The 20112-nt window shown below is 43.1% G+C and overlaps 1 protein-coding gene across 1 annotated transcript; it reads right to left on the bottom strand.

Annotated features, from left to right (window-relative positions):
• Positions 1-1564: 1564 nt before the first annotated feature.
• nhej1 (nonhomologous end-joining factor 1) lies at positions 1565-19357 on the bottom strand. Its single transcript, XM_085795496.1, has 9 exons — positions 19146-19357; positions 17779-17939; positions 16944-17158; positions 15867-16094; positions 15232-15370; positions 14350-14408; positions 2262-2478; positions 2058-2146; positions 1565-1926 (listed from the first exon to the last, which is right to left on the bottom strand). The coding sequence occupies exons 3-9, from the start codon at positions 17139-17141 to the stop codon at positions 1849-1851; spliced, it is 1008 nt and encodes a 335-aa protein (XP_085651622.1). The 5' UTR covers positions 17142-17158; positions 17779-17939; positions 19146-19357; the 3' UTR covers positions 1565-1848.
• Positions 19358-20112: the final 755 nt, after the last annotated feature.

The following is a 20112-nucleotide window of genomic DNA, read 5'->3' as shown; positions in this document are numbered from 1 at the left end:
CCCGCAGGGTGACCTCATACCCACATCACAGGAGGCCGACCCGGGGTCTGAGCTCCACCACGGCCCCCAAGCAAGAAACCAGAATGTTATTGGCAAGATTCAGGACAATATTTTAATATTTATATGCAGGTTATGTAAAATATCTTTCTGAATGCAACTACTTATAAATGTGCGTACTTTATTTATTTCTTACAGTTGATTTGGATGTTCTCCTGCGTGGGATCAATGAAAAGAAAACAGAAAACAGTGAATTATGTCTTATTTTGGAGGTTCCTGATGGGTATTTCCAGGACAGGCACTACTGACTATAACCTGGAGGTCAAGGTTCACTCTGCTCTGTGTAATGTTCCACTTATTAGATAGAAATATAGCGATTAAGTAGAGGAGAACAAAACAGCTCAGATTTTAATATTTATATGTATCGTTCAATATATTAAAGCAGAAGTAAGCGGAATGTTTGTGTTAATATAAGTCTTAAATAGTTCTATCTTCCGACAGCAATCACTTACATAGAGTGTTTGGTCTGAAACACGGGTCTGTCAGTCACTCTGCTCTGCTGTAAGCCCAGGAGAAAACTTTCCTTGTATCCTACAACCTTTATCCAATGAGGAGAGAGAACGGCATAAAGGGGCGGTCCTCTCTGTGTGTGCAGCCAAGGGATGCGCGTGAATGTGGTGACGTAGGGACGAGGGTGGGGACTGCTAACTCCATCGGCTGACAAGAAGTTAGCCAAAACCACCGGATCGCTTACTTCTGCTTTAATAATGATTTTTAAACACATGATAAAAGCTTAATTATGATTTTTTATATTCTTATTTGGTTTATTATTGTAAAACATGAACTGTAACATCGCTTTTTATTATTTTTTTTAACCCTCAATTATATATCAAATTATAACATGAATTTTAATATACAACCTAAGTATTTTAGTCTAAGCTTCATTAAACGACGGCTGCTGTTCAGTCGACTGATAGATGACGTGTGTTTACAGTGTTGTAACAATAAAAAAATTGTTAAATTGTTAATGTTAATTTGAAGCTGCTGCTAATTTTGGTGGTGGAGATGAATTAAGGCAGCAGCTTCCTCCTGCTCTAAAGAGTCAAACTGTGAACTGTCAAAATAAAAGCACACAAACAGAAACACTTGAAATCCTGCAGACAAACAGCGACTTCTCAGCCCAGACTTCAATAGCATTCCCCACATGCTGCTGCACCTTGAGTCAACATGTCACTGTGCTCTGAGAAAAGGAGGGAGGACGCTCCATCCACCCTTTATACTGCGTCTGTCCGGGTCCCTGAACGCCTCCTCAGACATAAACACAGGGTTTATAGCGAAGGAAACATGAATATAAAGACGTGGAGGCTCGTGCATGAGGAGAAAAACTGATTTTAGCGATCAAATCTGATGAAAAATGAAAGTCACTTTGTTGAAATAGATCAATATAATCAATATTTAGTTGGACAAAGGTCAAAACAACGTTCAGTTTAGAGCTGTTTTCAGTTTCTGAGTTATTTCATCCAATTTCTGTGACAAATTTTGTGAATAACAGACAAAAACAATCATGAAAAGTATAAAATGTACATCTTTAATCAATTGTTTAAACCCAAAGTACAAAAAAAATCGGCTAAATTTATCCTTCCATAAAACAGAGATGATTTCAATGTAACATCAATGACAGTGTCAGAGAAAACACAAGATTAAAAACAGAAAAACTTATTTAATGAATTAAAATTAAATCTAAAAACCTATTTTACAAGATTAAATCAAAACTGAATAAAAACAGAAAGTTTCTCGAACAATAAAAATGTCAGTGTCAGTGTGTGTGTGTGTGTGTCCTACTGCTCAGGTTCATTTGAACAGGCCGACTTTCTTCTTCTTAGGTTTGCTTTGTATTCGCTCTGCAGGTTTGGACGAGGCGGCCGCAGACTGAAGAGGACAAAGAGGAGCAAATGTTATTTATCTGTAAAATAGTATTTGTTTTATGTAAATTTCCTGTTTTAACTTCAGTTTATGTAGTTTTTACATATTTTTTTTTACAGTGAATGAACGACTCGTACCTGTTGTGCTGCTGCGCTGTCGGCCATCTTGGCTCCAGTCGTCGTCTCTGCCGACTGGCCGTTGTGACTCAGGTCTCTGTCGCTCTCAGCTGAGAACGACAACAGAGACGAGATTTAAGATTTAAACTCAATAACTACAGATTTTTTTTTGCAGTGCAGATTTAATTCAGTGTTACAGGAGTTGGCAGTGAACGTCACACGCACCGAAACTCTGGCTGCGGTCCGGCTCTCGTGTGGCAGCCGGCCTCTCCTCCACCTCCTCTTCCTCCTCCTCGGGCGCTTTGCGTTTACGTGAGTTTGCGTGAGCGGTGATGGCGGCGTACAGGACCTGCAGGTCGGCGCCGAAGCCCAGAGCGTCGCCATCGTCGCTGCCGCCGCCGCCGTCACCGTCCTGCTGCTGCGAACAAACCAGAGGAAGAGCCTGAAAGACGGAGGAGAGAGAAGACAGAGGACGGTTAATGATTAGGTTTTTTTCATTGTCTTTTGTCAGATTAGATGTGACCAAATCTAAAAAGGGAAACAATGAATAAAGACTCTGTGTGTTCATTATTGCTCAATCTGTTTGGTCCTGCAGCTTTAAAGGGATAGTTCAACATTTAGTCAGATCCTCCTCTCACCATAACCCCTATAGTCACAGCAGTAGGTTCATTAACTTTAATTATCGGTGCATGTTGTTTTGAGATCGGCGGGGCAGAGACGTGAGCTGCTCAGTGAACACAATGGAGGTGAATGGTACAGGTCATCAAACTCATCAAATACACAATCCAACAACTCCACAACGCTCTGGTGGACAAGTTGTGACCTGCACATTCACCACGCTATGAGATAATAACACAACGTTACCAGACAGAGTTGTTTTAGAGGGAAATGCAGACACGGCTGCTGGGCGGAGGGATTTCAAAAGCGCAAGTACAGTAGTTCCGAGCATTTGCTTCATGTGTCGTAATGTTGCATGCACCGATAATTAAAGGCAATGAACCTACTGCTATGACTATAGGGATTATGGCGATCCCTTTAAAGCCAATAACTCAAAGCCATATAATCAGATGCATGGGGTGAAAACATGACGTGAAGTTGCTCTGCCTTCAGCTGCAGCTCGGTGCTCGGTGCGGTCTGGGTATGTTTGTTTTACGGCCCTGCAGCAGCGGGAGACGTGCTGGAGCTGCGATAAGCCTCGAATCAAAGCTGCATTATTGGCACAGCTGACCACCGGTAGAAAGGTGAGCAGGAACAACTGGAACACACACACACACACAGCTTTATCTAACCGCAGCTCTGACAGATAAGGCTGCGTGTAAACTCATGCGACATTATGCGAACACACGGCCGACGCGTTAGAAAAACACGCACTATTCACTGGATCCTGATTTTTTTTCTTTTTCTTCTCCCCACGATGGAGAGGACAAACTCTCCAAATTAGCTCCTCAAATATTGACCGGGGGGAGAAATTGGTGGTCTCCCGCTCGCTGTCAGGGCAGAGGGGCTCCTAAACACACTTTGGTCAGGTTTCGAGGTTTCGCATTGATTTATTTTTGTTATTTGTTTGTTTAAATATCGTAAAAATAAATGTATGCTCTGGTGAGGCTTAGTGCTGCTTTGGGCACAGAGACACCAATGTGCTGAGGGCAGAGACAGCAGCAGAAAGCCGATCCTTATTCTCTCTTTTTTAACATAACCCCCCCACTCACACTCACACACACACACACACACACACACACACACACCACCCCCACCTCCTCCCCCTCTGGTGCCAACAAGCTCACTTTACATTATTTGATCTGAAATATTGTGTTTATAATTGGTTAAATCCTGCTTATGTGAAGGCTTAATGCTCCTCCTCTGAAGCTACGGAAGCCCACTGGTTCCATAAATAAAACACCGGGAGACGTCGAGACAAAATAATAAAACACCACAAACATTTTAATTCTACTAAAATATAATAAGTTCCCACTTCCTGTGTTTTATTTTGAAGGGTTGACCCATAAGAAGATCTAAAAAGAAATCTCAGTGTAGTTTTCCATCTTCCCTCTGGAGCTCTAGTAACAACAGGTCAGTGTCAGCCAATCAGATGAGAGGAGGCTCTGAGCCTCTCCTCTGATTGGCTGACTGTTTTCTCAGTGATCTAATAAAAAAAATTGAGCAGATTTCAGAATAAAACACTCACAGAAACCAAATCCTGCAAAGTTGTTGGATGGATGGTGGGCGGGGCTTTGGGTGTGACTGCTTTGTTGTGACATCACAAAATGACAGGAAGTCCTGACGGCTGGTTTTAAGGCTCAGTTTCTGAATACAGGCTGTGTGCATTTCTCTGTGGACTGAGGCTTTGATACTTTCACAGTATTAATATAGAACCTAGAGCTGCTTTATAATCACACTACACATGGACATCTACCTTTATACTGTATGGAGCTTTAACACAAATATCTACCTTTATTTTGAAGGAGCTTGAACACAAACATCTACCTTTATACCGTATGGAGCTTTAACAGAAACATCTACCTTTATACCGTATGGAGCTTTAACACAAACATCTACCTTTATACCGTATGGAGCTTTAACACAAACATCTACCTTTATACCGTATGGAGCTTGAACATAAAGATGACTCAGAGGCTGTTGTTTTTTTGGGACAGTGCGAGGCCTCCATACCTCCCTGTATTTTAGGAGAGGTATAAAAGTGGCGACAGGGTGCGAACACGGCAGCGAGAGGATTGTTATCTGCCGCCGCCGACCACGGACGAGATGCCAGACGGAGAATAAAAAGGTGATTACGGCGGGTCAACGACCTCTCGCCCGTTTTGTCGGGCTGAGTAATGTTCTGGAAAGTTCCCTCCCTGCTCTTATAAGAGAACAAAGTCTGACCGGACGGGAAACGAGGAGGAGGAGGAGGAGGAGGAGGAGAGCTCACCTGTTGGCCACGCCCCCTCCCCTCCACAGTAAAGAATGAGAGGTGAAGGTGATGAGAGGAGGAGGAGTTGGTGTTTCTCTATTATTAGCAGGTTGTTTTTTAAAAGGAGGAGGAGGAGGAAGAGGAGGAGGTGTGTGGGGAGGGGGTTCTGGTGCCGGAGAGTCTCACACTCTCTCTCCCTCTTCCTCGTCTCTGTTGCTGACCTCATGTTTACTCTCCCTCATTCCTCTCGACCTGGTTTTCTCTCCTCCGACACCTCAGCTTCCCGTCCGCCATCCAAGAGAAAGAGAGAGAGAGAGAAACCCTGAGGTCACGACCCGCGGAGGTTGAGGCGTCGTGTTTCAAATGAAGTTCATAAACATATAAAAAGTGGCCACAAAAATGATTAATTACGAATATAAACTTAAATATTTACTAATAAATTAAGAACTATAATTAAAAGCGAGGGGGAAAATCAGAGGATGAAGATGCTGCGTTGCTACGGCGACACCGTTTCCTCTGCAGGTGACGTGATAAAAACAAACCATCCCTGTGTCAAGACGCTGCCTTCAAGTGTCACATATAATTCTATTTTTTTGTCCGTGACTCCTCACAGAGCCGAGTGACGTCAGCCGAGGCCGCTGGTGCTGCGTTCAGGGAACTCTCCATCACAGTTTAAAAAAAAGGAAAAAAAAAAAAAAGTTTTTGTTTAATCTGCGAACTCCAGATGTGTCGGCGGAGGAAAGACCAATATTTGTTTGTGGCCTGCGTTGATTTTCAGAGCTGTTCCTGCGTGGCTCGGCGCACCGCACACTTACACACGGCTGCTGGAACAGGAAGTGTTAAGTGTCACAAATAAAATACAGTATCCTCTCCTCCTCTCCTCCTCCTCCTTCTCCTCCTCCTCCTCCTCCTCCTCCTGCTGCTGCTGCCGTTGTTGTGTTTTGCCGTTTGCTGCTCTCATGTTGCTCGCAGTCTCATGATGTCTTTGCGGGACGCCGCACCCGGGCCGGTCCAGGCCGGGGCTCGGCCCAGCGATCAGCAGCAGCAGCAGCAGCAGCAGCAGCAGCTGAAGCCACAGAGGTTTTAATTACAGAGGCAGAGCGGGGACAACCCTGTGGAAACTGTGTGCAACTGACAGACGGCACAGGAGGAGGCGGAGGAAGAGCTACTGTACGGAGACGCTCGTGGAACTCGTCACAAAAACATCAACTACAGCCAGAAATAATGTCATTACTGGATTAAAGGTCCAGTGTGTAACATTTGTCAAGCTTTAATCTGAATATACCACCCATGAATATATATATATATAAGTGTATAATCGCTATAAAATAAAGTTTGTTTGGTTTTCATAGCCTTATAATTCTTCTTTTATATATACATATAACAAGGGTCTTGCTTTAGAGAGTGTGGCCATCTTGCGCCACCATGTTTCACGAGTTTCACGTTCATAGATAAACCAACGAAGAATCCCATATGCCATAACAGAACTAAATAAGAAAATGAAAAGAATATAATCATGGGGAATGCATATGTAAATGTGGGAAAGTAGGTAAGGTGTGGGGTTTTATGTTTTCTGTATTTGTGGGTGTATGAAATGTGGGAATGCATGTAAATGTATGTAATATGGTCAAGGACACACTCCTGTGGTCCTTTTTCTTGACCGTCTGCATTTCTCGAGGCTGTATGTATGGAATGGTGAAAACAATTTCCCTGTAAAGGACAAATAAATCCATCTATCTATCTAAGAAGGTGGCAGGATATAAGAAGTAAGAGCAATAGATGTTAAATAAAACTGCAGATTTATTTCCTGACAGTCGACTGATTGTTTCTTCTTCTTCGTAATCTCATGTACAAACTCTGTCTGTTTCTGTTTTTATCTCACGTTTTAAATCGCACCATCAAACAATAACGGTTCAGGTAAATCTGTCTGAAGATTCATCAACTACAGACGCCCAGATCTTGGTCCGTCTGTATCTCTGCATCTGCTCTTCCTGGATCTTCAGGCATGTTTTCCTGCGTTAGGTTCCTTGTTTTAGACATTTTTTTTGTCTCTGAAGAACTTTCTAATGTGCTGGATTTATATAAACACGAAGCACGGCAACAGAAATCGTGTCTTTTAATAAAAAGCACGACCTTCATTTAAGTTTTTACTGGCTTTTTTAGGATTTGTTTCGTATTGTGGCTGTGGCTGCACTAAAAGAAATTGCACTTGAAGACCTAAGAGTGATTCTTAATGCATTATTTCACAAATGCACGGGGTGTCGTATTGTTTTATATGTGTAAAAGTTGTGTCCTGAACCGGAGTGAGGAGGACACTTGAACGCAGCAGCAGCAGCGCCGGGCTGAACGTCGTGTTGTTTCTCGCTCCTATCGGCCTCGCCTACTTATCACCTGGGCCCTGAATTCCTCAGGTGAGTGAGATAAAGAGCTGCTGCTCCGTTTGAGTCAATGATTTACCAAGGAAAGAGAGGAGGAGGAGGAGGAGGAGGAGGAGGAGGAGGAGGAAGAAGAGGAGGAAGAGCTCTACCACCTTTGTGGATGAACTGGAGCTGATACTGTCCCTATGTGGTGCCTTCAGGGCCACCGTAACTTTCAATACCTTTGCACAAGAGGGGATGTTATGGTTACGATTACTTGTTTTCACAATTAATCGCAGTATGAAACGCCACAATTAATTTATCGCAAAGATTCCTAAATACCGTCACTTTCAAAAAAAAGATTATGTCGGAACCATCTCGACAGATGTGCGCCAAAGTAAAGGTAAATGGTCCAGTTACCTAATGTAACATTGAATCGGTAGGAATTTAAAAGTTTGTATGTCATTTGTAATTAAAAAAAACAAAAAAAATGATTAAAATAAACTTAAACACTTGGTAAAGATGACAATTAATTCCCCTGGGGAATATAATTGGTCCTTTATTAATAGATACATTAAATATTTTGTGTAAATGATTAGCTTCGTAATTATTTAGACTATATTTGATTTTACACATAGATAGTGTTGGAAATTAATAAATGCATAACAATCGTGGTAATCGTAATACCGTGATTATTTCTCTGACAATAATCGTACCAAGAAGGCTCTCGGCGAGGTGTTTGTCTCGCAGGGAGGAGGACGCCACTAATTATCAGACGCTGCAGAGCGGTTGCCGTGGAGATGTGAAGTCGCCGCTGCTGCTGCTGCTGCTGTTGCCATCGTCCCGTGGGACAGGAAGTGGGCCACGTTCCCGATACGGTGACGACTCAATTCAGAGCTGTGACAACTGTGACGCTGCGGCGGCGGCAGTGGTGGTGGCGGAGAAAAACTGCAAAGCACGCGTCACCACAACACACACACTGACACACACACACTCACACACAGATTCATGCACGTAAACATGAAGATACAGAACACACACACCAACACACCAACACACCACACAGAGGAGGCTGTGACACATGCTTTTGGTTTTTCAGCGCTGTGTGTTGGACGAGCGGACGGACACTCCCCTCTGCCCGGTCATGAGCTGCTGCCACCACACACTGACACACACACACACACAGAGAAACACACACACACTCCAAATTTAGGTCCTAAGGGAAGCTGATGTGATCCTAAAAGGATTTGAACTTTTTTTTTTTTCATCCTTCAGCTCCACGACCGGCTTTTAGTCTGTACCCAAGTTAAATCCAAGTGTGTGTGTGTGTGTGTGTGTTTCTGTGTGTGTGTTTCAGTGTGTGTGTATGTGTGTGTATCAGTGGGAAGCGCAGGCTAATTCCACCCATGTAAATGTTGACCTGAGCTGGGTGGGGTGTTTGTGTGGTGACTGGGTGGGTGAGTGGGTTTCATGGAAAGCTGCAGTAGAAAATAAAAGCTCCTGCTCCTGTCATCATCATCATCCTCCCTCCTTCCTCCCCCCTCCTCCCCCCTCCTCCCTCTGCCCCGTTGCTGTGGGAAACAAAAGGCCACAAATGGCGCAAGCACAAAATCCGCTTCAGACGCTGCTGTGGATATTTGCCGCCGTCCCTTTTTTTTGGCACTCGGCACCTAAACATCAACGTAAATGTCAGAGAAGTTCAAGTTGAAGGAAGGAAGGGAAAAACCGACTGTGTGTGTGTGTGTGTGTTGTACCTGTGATGCGTCTCTTAGTCACATTATAACTCACTTTTTAAAAAAGCACAGGTTTTTGGGAAACAGGCTTATTCACTTCCTGAGATCGATATCACACCTTCACACTACAACGGCAACTACAACGTACAGGACTACGAAGGTTTCCTTGACGACAGCAGCGCAAAACAACAAGACTCGGTTTGGTTTCCTCGGCCTTGATCAACTTCTGTTTTGTGCCTCGTCAGAAAAACACTGACAGCAGTTTATTAAAGGGATAGTTCGACATTTTGGGGAAATTCGCCTATTATGTCTTATAGGAGGAGTAGGTTCGTTACCTTTAATTGTCGGTGCAAGATGTTTTTAGAACGGCGGAGCAGAGCCGCGAGCTGGTCAGAGCTACGCTACAGAGGCTCATGGGATTTCTTGGTTTCCCTCACCAAACTCATCAAATACACAATCCAACAACTCCACAACGCTCTGGTGGACAAGTTGTGACCTGCACATTCACCACGCTATGAGATAATAACACAACGTTACCAGACAGAGTTGTTTTAGAGGTAAATTCATGCAAAACCGATGATGCGCGTTGCCGTCTGGGGCAGTTTTTCATCAAGCAGTCTCTGTATTTGCCTCTAAAACAACTCTGTCTGGTAACGTTGTGTTATTATCTCACAGCGTGGTGAATGTGCAGGTCACAACTTGTCCACCAGAGCGTTTTGTTTTGGAGTTGTTGGATTGTGTATTTGATGAGTTTGATGAGGGACAAGAGAAAGTACAGCGCGCCGTGTAGAGCTCACGTCTCTACCCTGCTGTTCTCAAAACAACATGCACCGATAATTAACAGTAATTACTGCTAGGGATTATGGCAATGGGCGAATTTGACAAAATGTTGAACTATCTCTTTAAGAGATTCATCAGACTTTCTAAAAACGCTCTTTTAATGCCTTTAATGCCTAATGCCAACACCTCTCGCTAGATTTTGAAACTTCAAACAATCTTTCAACAAGAAATTGAAAAGAATCAAATACATCAAACATCATCAGTCCTCCTGAGCCTGTGGAGTGGACGTTGCCATGGAGACGGACACAGACGGCAACACAAACACCGGTCGCTTGGTGGTGGACAGACTAGTGCGCGCACACACACACACACACACACACACACACACACACAGGCATGCAAAGGCCCTACCCTGATAGATAAATACTACACACACATGCCAAAAGTGATCCTCTGTTTGACGCATCCCGGTGACATTTTTCCTGAACACGTTCTATTCCAGTTTGGACTTTGGTCTGAAGGCGGCCTCCTCTTCCTCCTCCTCCTCTTCCTCCTCGCCGCCCGGTGGAATTTGCCATGAGAGAGGAGACTTTGATCTTCTTCTTCTTCTTCTTCTCCTCTTCTGCGGTCTCACCCATCACCAATAGTCTGGAAACAGAGCCGCCTCTGTGACCCTGATGTAACTTTCCATGACTCCCGGTCGGTCGGTCGGTACCTGAGCTGGAGCCGCTCCACCTCCTCCTCTAAATGTGAATCTTTTCCTGGTTTGTCCTTTTTAGACAAACAGCATCAACAAACAGACGGTTTCCTCCCTGAGAAACCACCGCATGATGCAACCGATGAGCTCAACAAACTGGGACTTATGCTGCTGCTGCTGCTGCTGCTGCTGCTGCCGCCGAGCCAACGAGGGGGAAATTTACCCACAATCACCTTCTCTGATGTAAACGCTCCATGTTTCCCCACTTCCTGTGATTTATTTTTGAAGAAGTTGATCCATGAGAAGCTCTGAGCCTCGCTTCTCATTGGCCGATTGTTTTCTGACTGATCCAATAAAATAAAAACGGAGCAGATTTCAGAATAAAAGACACAGGATTTAATTGTTGGGGGGATCAGAGCTGTATTAAAACACTGCTAATGCCAACGCTGCATTTCCTGCTGCTGCAACTTCACAATGAGAGCGTGTAATATACTGAAGGCCCATTCAGATGATATTAAAGGGATAGTTCAACATTTTTGCAAATTGGCCCATTGCCATAATCCCTATAGTCATAGCAGTAGGTTTGTTACCTTTAATTGTCGGTGCAAGCTATTTTTAGAACGGCGGAGCAGAGCCGTGAGCTGCTCAAAGCTACGCTACGGAGGCTCATGGGATTTCTTGGTTTCCCTCATCAAACTCATCAAATACACAATCCAACAACTCCACAACGCTCTGGTGGACAAGTTGTGACCTGCACATTCACCACGCTATGAGATAATAACACAACGTTACCAGACAGAGTTGTTTTAGAGGGAAATACAGAGACTGTTTGATGAAAAACTGTCCCTGAACGCAACACGCATCAGCGGTTTTGCATGAATTTCCCTCTAAAACAACTCTGTCTGGTAACGTTGTGTTATTATCTCATAGCGTGGTGAATGTGCAGCTTACAACTTGTCGACCAGAGCGTTGTTGGATTGTGTATTTGATGATTTGATGAGGGAAACCAAGAAATCCCATTATCCCTCACTTCTCTGCTCCGCCGTTCTAAAAATAGCTTGCACCGACAATTAAAGGTAACGAACCTACTGCTATGGCTATAGGGATTATGGCAATGGGCCAGTTTGCCAAAATGTTGAACTATCCCTTTAAAATTATGTCTAAGGGTAAAAACATGTAAACATTCTGCCTCCACGCTGGTGGCTCGTTCTGTCACAGAGGCCTATACATGTTTCAAAGTGGTGAAAACATTTCCTCCATCCTCCAAACTGAATTTCATACTAAGCTGTTAACATTTCAGGAGAAGGAAAGAAGCTCTTCTGGAAAAAAAAAAAAAAAAAGAAAAACTACTCCAAGATCCACTTTGAAATATAAGGACACGGCTCCAGATGGGATTTAAATTACAGGAGGAGCAGTCGGCTCGGCTGTAATTATTACTGCCGTTCCAAGCTGAGTTAACATCACTGACCAGGGCAGGTAATAATAAAAACACCACACCTCCTCTTTGGGATTAAACCATGACTTCAAATGTGATTTTAGTTTTGGCACAAAGTGTGAAATATGTTAAGTAACAGTGACTTTTAAAACAGTTTTCTTATTATATAATTGACAAAATGGTCTCAGAGCTCTTATTTTGAAGGGTCGTCTTTAAATAAACAACTGAACATGAAGGTGAAGAGACACTGGAGTCACTTCAATAAAAGAAACTGAGGTAAGTGAATGTATCATCAGACACACCTGGAAAATTCCACAGGTAGATCTGAAATGCACACACACACACACACACACACACACACACACACAGACAGAAGTCAGGGGTCGGCAGCACAGTCAGAGATGAGAAATTCCACACCTCAATACAGTAAACCACAACACACACACACACACACGGAAAATGAAAAACGCTCAGCTTCCTGCCTCATTCTGATTGGTCGACAGTTTCTGTCGTCGTTCCAGCAGCTGAACGACTTTTTATCATGTGGTTCTCGCCAGGGCCAGATTAACACTTCGCTGTACCCTGGGCAACAATATTCAAGGGCCCCATCATCACGACCCCAGGATCACTATAATCTGTCAAAATACAGAATAAATTCCAGTAATACACAGTAAATATACTCAATACTTAAATATCCAACTGTCATTAAGTGCACTTTGATGTGCAGATGTGCAAATGCTCAGAACTAAATACACCACATGTCCTCTTGTCAAAGCCACTCACTCACATATGATGCTATGAAAACAAAACACATCAGCATCAGTATAATCTGGCAAAATTGACCCACTACATAGAAAGAGAGGGAAGTGTCCTCCATTTTCACAAAAAAATAAATAAGCAACCACTTTCAAAGCATTCAATATTTACTTAACAACACATATTATATTGTATTGAATTGATAGAGCCATCACAGAGGAAGTCCACAGACAAGACACTCCATAATCTACTAGAATCAAGTAACAATTTGGTTCTGAGCTCATTTTACAGAGAAATTAACTTGTCACCTCAGAATTCAACAGGACTATCAAGTTATAGTGCAATCAGTGGCGTTTTACATGTAAAAAAAAAGAAGGAAAAAAAGAAAAGTGGTGGGGCACCACCGTTTCATAGAAAGCTGTATACCAGAAAAACCATGTGTTTTCTATTAGTGATGTGTTCATCAGGGATCCATGCACTGTAGCAATCACACAAGCCTAAATGAAGAATATAAGATAAGATTCCACATCATGGTGACAAAACCAAACTCAGAGCAAATGAGAACAAGGAGGGAGCAGCAAACAACTCAGTAGCCCACTGAAGGCCACAACGGACACAGACAGACTGTTAGGGATCAGATCCATTCTATGACAACAACTTTATGACGACAACAACAACAACAACAACAACAACCTTATGACACTCTTCACCATCTATAGAGATCCGGCACAACAATAGCGGATTTCTATTTCAATGAATTACAAACGTGAATTATCCCACTGCTTTAAACTTGTAACGATACGTTATTGTTCCGTTTGAATAAAATAAATCAACATGTTGAATGCACAGCCTAGCGCCATAAAGGCAGCATGATGATGAATAGCTGTCACTCACCAATACTGGGCTGGCCGCGGAGCAATTCACTCCCGACCCAGTCAATCAGAACATTTCCTCTGCGCGCACCGCGGTCACCGGTCGGTCTGAGCTCCGGTCAATCCAGTGGACGGCGGCGGCGGCGCCTCGGCGGGTTTTCTCACGGATGAACGTGAACGGAGGAGACAGAGACGTACCGGTGCGGTGGCGGTAGCCGCGGTAACAGTTGGTCAGACTTCAGGCCGTCCTGGCTAGCTGAGCTGTCCGGCTCATTGACGGAAGCTGCCGTAGCAGAAGGGTTGGTAACGTTAACTGGAGTGAAGGAATTACCTATTTTCAGTATAACTTTCTGTGTTTCTGATGTCCTTCTCCTTTTTTAATTTCCGTTCAGCGCTCCCACTTAGTTTCTCCATCTTTGCATTTTTTGAGTTGCTTGACACTCCCCGCTCAGTGCACGTTGATTTGCGTCACCTTTGACCAGCCTTCACGGGCTGACCAATGAGGAGAGGGTCTCAGCTCATGTCACAGATACAGCCACAGGCAGGTGCAGGGTTTTCTGTGCGGTGTATAGACGGTGCAGCGCAGCGGCTCCGGTGGACAGTTTATTTTATAAGTGAGAGATAATCAGATATTTTGCCCTCACTGCCCTGGGCCCTTCAGAGGTCACGGGCCCCTTGGCAATTGCCCAATTGCCCACATGGTTAATCCGGCCTTGGTTCTCGCTCGCCGCTCGCCGCAGCAGAGAGGACGGTTGTGTGTGTGACCTCTTACCTTTGACATGAAGTCGTCTCTGTAGGTTTGCTCCTCAAAAACATCCGTCTGCAGCCGCTCTGGGTTCAAACACACACACACACACACACACACACACACACACACACACACAAACACACACACACACACACACACACACACACACACACACACTTTAACATATTGATATTAATTTCACAAATCCTTCAAAACTTGAAAAAAAAAAAAAAGACTCTTTAAAGGGATAGTTCAACATTTTGGCAAACTGGCCCATTGCCATAATCCCTATAGTCATAGCAGTAGGTTTGTTACCTTTAATTGTCGGTGCAAGCTATTTTTAGAACGGCGGAGCAGAGCCGTGAGCTGCTCAGAGCTACGCTACGGAGGCTCATGGGATTTCTTGGTTTCCCTCATCAAACTCATCAAATACAAAATCCAACAACTCCACAACGCTCTGGTGGACAAGTTGTGACCTGCACATTCACCACGCTATGAGATAATAACACAACGTTACCAGACAGAGTTGTTTTAGAGGGAAATTCATGCAAAACCACTGATGCACGTTCCCGTCGGGGGCAGTTTTTCAGCAAGCAGTCTCTGTATTTACCTTTTTTGGGCATACATGTCAGAAGGACAACATTCCTTTTTCTAATTGATCTTTTGTAATATTCAAATTTTTTGAGATACTGAATTTTAGGTCTCATTAAATATAAGACGTAATCATTACAATTAAAAGAAATTAAATAAATAAAGGAATGGAATGTTTGTCATTCTGTGTGTAATGGATCTATATAATGTTTTAGTTTCACTTTTTGAATTGAATTACTGACATAAATAAACTTTTGCATGATATTCTGATTTATTGAGATGCACCTTTGTGTGTGTGTGTGTGTGTGTGTGTACCTCTGCTGAGCGTGGCTCCGTTCTCCCTGTAGTCCTGGATCTCTGCGTCCTTCCTCAGCAGCAGAGCTCCCAGCTGCTCCACCTGTCTCTGCAGCAGGCGGCTCATGTCCAGCAGGGGGCGCACCAGCTGAGCACACACCTGGACACACACACAAACACCATAGATAGGTTTTGCATGAATTTCCCTCTAAAACAACTCTGTCTGGTAACGTTGTGTTATTATCTCATAGCGTGGTGAATGTGCAGGTCACAACTTGTCCACCAGAGCGTTGTGGAGTTGTTGGATTGTGTATTTGATGAGTTTGATGAGGGAAAACCAAAGAAATCGCATGAGCCTCTGTAGCATAGCTCTGAGCAGCTCGCGGCTCTGCTCCGCTGTTCTAAAAATAGCTTGCACCAGCAATTAAAGGTAACAAACCTACTGCTATGACTATAGGGATTATGGCAATGGGCCAATTTGCCAAAATGTTGAACTATCCCTTTAAAAACTCTTCTGTTCTTACAAATTGCAAAACACCCCAAGCTACTAACTAGTCGGTGAAAAATCACAAACCTTTGAAGGAAATTATAATAATTATTATTATTAATTATTATTATTATTATTATGATTATGATATTTGAGGTGTGGACCGTACCATTGTGACGGGGGCGGGGGTGCAGAGGAACTCCCAGTAGAAGGGCAGCCCGGCCAGTTCGCTCTTCAGTTTCAGGCTGATGTCGCCGTCCTCCCCCCGCGTCAGGGAGATCTGAGCGTCGCCGTCCAATTGGCCGCCTGCTCCTCCTCCCGTCAGACAGGGCTGGACCACCTGACTGAGGTGAGAGAAGAAGGCTCGGACCGGAGCTCGGAGACGTCGGTTCAGCTCCTGGAGGAAGGAAACCGGTTAAATCTGCAAAACGACTGATCAAAATTATCAGTGTTGCTGTTGTTTCAGTTGTTTTTAGTGAATTATCAGTTGGTTTTTAGAGACAACGACGGGCAGCGGCAGGATATTATGGTTCGGATCAGAATTAAAGGGATAGTTCAACATTTTGGCAAATTGGCCCATTGCCATAATCCCTATAGTCATAGCAGTAGGTTCGTTACCTTTAATTGTTGGTGCAAGCTATTTTTAGAACGGCGGAACAGAGCCGCGAGCTGCTCAGAGCTACGCTACGGAGGCTCATGGGATTTCTTGCTTTCCCTCATCAAACTCATCAAATACACAATCCAACAACTCCAAAACACTCTGGTGGACAAGTTGTGACCTGCACATTCACCACGCTATGAGATAATAACACAACGTTACCAGACAGAGTTGTTTTAGAGGGAAATTCATGCAAACCCGCTGATGCGTGTTGCCTTCAGGGACAGTTTTTCAACAAGCAGTCTCTGTATTTACCTCTAAAACAACTCGTTAACGTTGTGTTATTATGTTATTATCTCATAGCGTGGTGAATGTGCAGGTCACAACTTGTCCACCAGAGCGTTGTGGAGTTGTTGGATTGTGTATTTGATGAGTTTGATGAGGGAAACCAAGAAATCCCATGAGCCTCCGTAGCGTAGCTCTGAGCAGCTCACGGCTCTGCTCCGCCGTTCTAAAAATAGCTTGCACCGACAAATAAAGCTAACAAACCTACTGCTATGACTATAGCGATTATGGCAATGAGCCAATTTGCCAAAATGTTGAACTATCCCTTTAAGAAATGTATTTCATCCTTAAACTTATTCCAACCTGAGCTCGGCTCTGGATGGCGGTCGAGTCCATCCTCTCCTCCCACACACAGACCATGTCGGTGAGCAGGACGTGATACTCCGAGTCTCCAAACCAGGTCTTGGCGAGGAGCCGGCAGCCGCTGATGCTCACAGGAAGCCACGGGCGCTGGAGGAGGACGTCAGACCGAGCACCGCCGCCGCCGCCGATGGTGGACATGATGGATGACACAGAGACTGAAGGTGGAGAGTCAAAGAGCTTCAGATGAGATTATTCAGAATCTGAACTGTTTTTATTGCCAAGAGCAGTGAAGGTCAGTTTACAGCTCGAGGAACTTGTCTTGGTGTCAGGTGCAAACATAAAGGTAACAAAAATAGAATTAAGAATTTATATAAAATAAAATAGAATGAATTAAAATAAAATTAAAACATTCTAGTGCAATTCATGATGATTAACATTCAGTCCAGTTTCATATTTTCTTTTTGGACTTTTTATGCTTCAGAAACTGAATTTACATTAAAATACACGTGTTTTGAGTGAAAGTTTTGTGAATTTAGTGTTTTAATAGTTGTCATTTGGGTTAAATTTGACCTCAGATGATATGATTTTCACCAAAACATTAAAAATGTAATGAGAATACTAATCAGTGTAATGAGGAGTCGTTGTCAGAGTTTAAATCTAATATGTTTTGCTGCTAAACACCAGAATAAACACTTGTGTAGCCATATAAAGACATTTAATGTGACAGTGTGCAGGTCTGAGTTTGGCTCTGGGAGCGGATACACCCAAAACACGGTGTAATTTGGTTTTTTTTATCAGATGTCTTCTCTCTTTTTTTTTCTTTTTTATCACTCACCTCCGAGGAATGCGCCCCCAAACGCTGGACTGAGATCTGTTAAAGCCGCGACAGACGCCGTCCCAGCCGCATAATCACCACCTTTCCCCGGGGGCAGACCACGGTGGCAGCTCCTGTGGGCTCCCGGCTCCTCTCCGCTGATCTGTAATGGGTCTGTTTTTCTGGGAAAGCACAGAGGTTATTTCTCGTCAGTCGCTTTTTTGACACACCGAGAGTGTTTCACTGGGTGACTCAGGCCAATTTGGAGAGTGCAAAAACACCAAATCAGTGACTTTATGACTACAATATAGAGCCAAACAAAGTCGGGAATGGGATGCCAGTGGTCAGAGAAAGTGTCAGGGCCGGAAGTCGTCCTGACACAAAAACAACAGCAGCAACAAACTCTCATTCATAAACCACCTCACCATTTAAAATCCTTTTAAACCTTTTAATTCATTTATTTCACAGCCACAAAGCTAAGATGTCCAAAACAAGCAGCCCTATTATTTACTTTGTTTTTAATTGAACTTTTGAGTCTCTGAAATATATTAATGATAATAATAATAAAGAAATGTTGATCAGCCTCTCAATCTTTATTCAGAATACCTAATTTTAGTTTGTCTGCCACTTTATATAGCTTCTGTTATTCCTATTTATTTAATTCCATTATATATTCATCTCATTATCCTTTATTATTATTTTATTTTGTCTCTTATATTCATGTTTGGTCATGTCTGATTGTTTTTATGTATTGTATACCCACTGTACTTTGTTCATTGTTGAATATAAATAAAGATTTTTTTTTTTTTTAAAAGTACTACCATTTAAAATAGGCTACATTTTGCTTCTTAGCACCAAGCACACATTAATAATAGTGTTATATTTAAAAAAGGTATATAAGCTGGTGTTTAAGTCGACACACTGTCCGGTGCGAACAGTGAATGTATAAATGTATAAAAACCGACAAAAAACGATGCACAGTACCGAGAAGTACAAGTTTTTAAAAGAGACTTCTTCCCTCAAATTAAAGTGGAAATAAACTGCTAAAGACCTGAATTCACAAATCACTGAATTAATAGTTTTTTATTATTATATTATTCATATTATAAGCCAACACAGCTATGATCTGGCTAATTCTATTCACCTGTGTCTGTATCTGTATGAACTGTCTAATATTTACTGCTAAAATGCTAATTTTCGAAAATGCTAACTAACCCGAGGCTGATAACGTGATGACGTTAGCGTAGTTTGCTTTTGCGGTCGCTGTGAACTTTGACGTAAATAAATAAAGTGATGGCAGTGAACCTTCAGCCACAGCGGTTTATAAAAACAGAACAAAACAACATTTAACATGTGTAAACAAACGAGTATCTGGACTTTAAATGTACCAGCAGTTCTCGCTGCTCCGACGTCGGTTCCTGTTGAGGTTGACACTTCCGGTTCGCAGCGCCGACGTCAAACAACAGCACCTGTCAAAGGTTCCGCTTTCAACACTCTACTGTAAACCTCACACATCCGTGGTTATTTTATTTTTTACATTTAAGCAGAATGGTCTAACTAGTCTAGATGAATAACAAGACACACCACTTTGTATAAGTGCTTTCATATGAATATTTTTTACAAGAGAAATAAACTTTTTTATTACAATAGCTTCCAAGTTATGTGACCTACTGACCCCAAACCAAATACTTAATTTTGAATATGTATTTCTTGAATAACATCAAGTAACTCCAACATAAAAGGAAGGAAGGAAGGGATTGACAGAGCTGAGGATTGCTGGAAAGCTCCTGTAGGTCTGCAGCTCTTTCTTCACCTTTTCAGTCATTGAGGGAGAACTGACATCTGCCTCCGTCTGCAGTAGCAGGGCCTGGTCTTCATCCTCAAAGAGCTGACCAAGTGCTGCAAGCTTTTTCTGTACTCTTGGTGGTGCTGCCTCTTCTCCTTCAGATGCATCTCCTGCTGCACATTTCTTCCTCTCTCTTCCTCCTCTTGGGTCACAACTCCACCCTTTAAAATATAGTATTAGAACAATATGTTTGTATTAGAACAGAACACCTAAGTCTACTTTATGACCCCAATGAACAAACCTTCCATTTCCACTTTGTGCTACAGCTGCATGAATCTTGACTTTGATGCACAGATCCAGCGCTGTAGCCTCCTCAAGGAACCCTCGAAGCTCTTTATTTGCTTCTTCCTATGAAGAACCAGCAGAGGGCAACATCTCCTGCTCAGAAACACAAGGTGAAACCATAGACTGCATGAGTGAAACAGACTCATGGACGTCACTATAGCCACTGGAATGGGACAGACTTTGGCATCACTGCAGCTGAGGTCAGCTGACAATCACACAGGAAG

The sequence above is a fragment of the Trachurus japonicus genome, chromosome 2 (genome assembly GCF_045865225.1).
Source record: "Trachurus japonicus isolate A0001 chromosome 2, Traja_1.0".
Taxonomy (NCBI): domain Eukaryota; kingdom Metazoa; phylum Chordata; class Actinopteri; order Carangiformes; family Carangidae; genus Trachurus; species Trachurus japonicus.
This window is presented reverse-complemented; position numbering and strand designations above follow the sequence as displayed.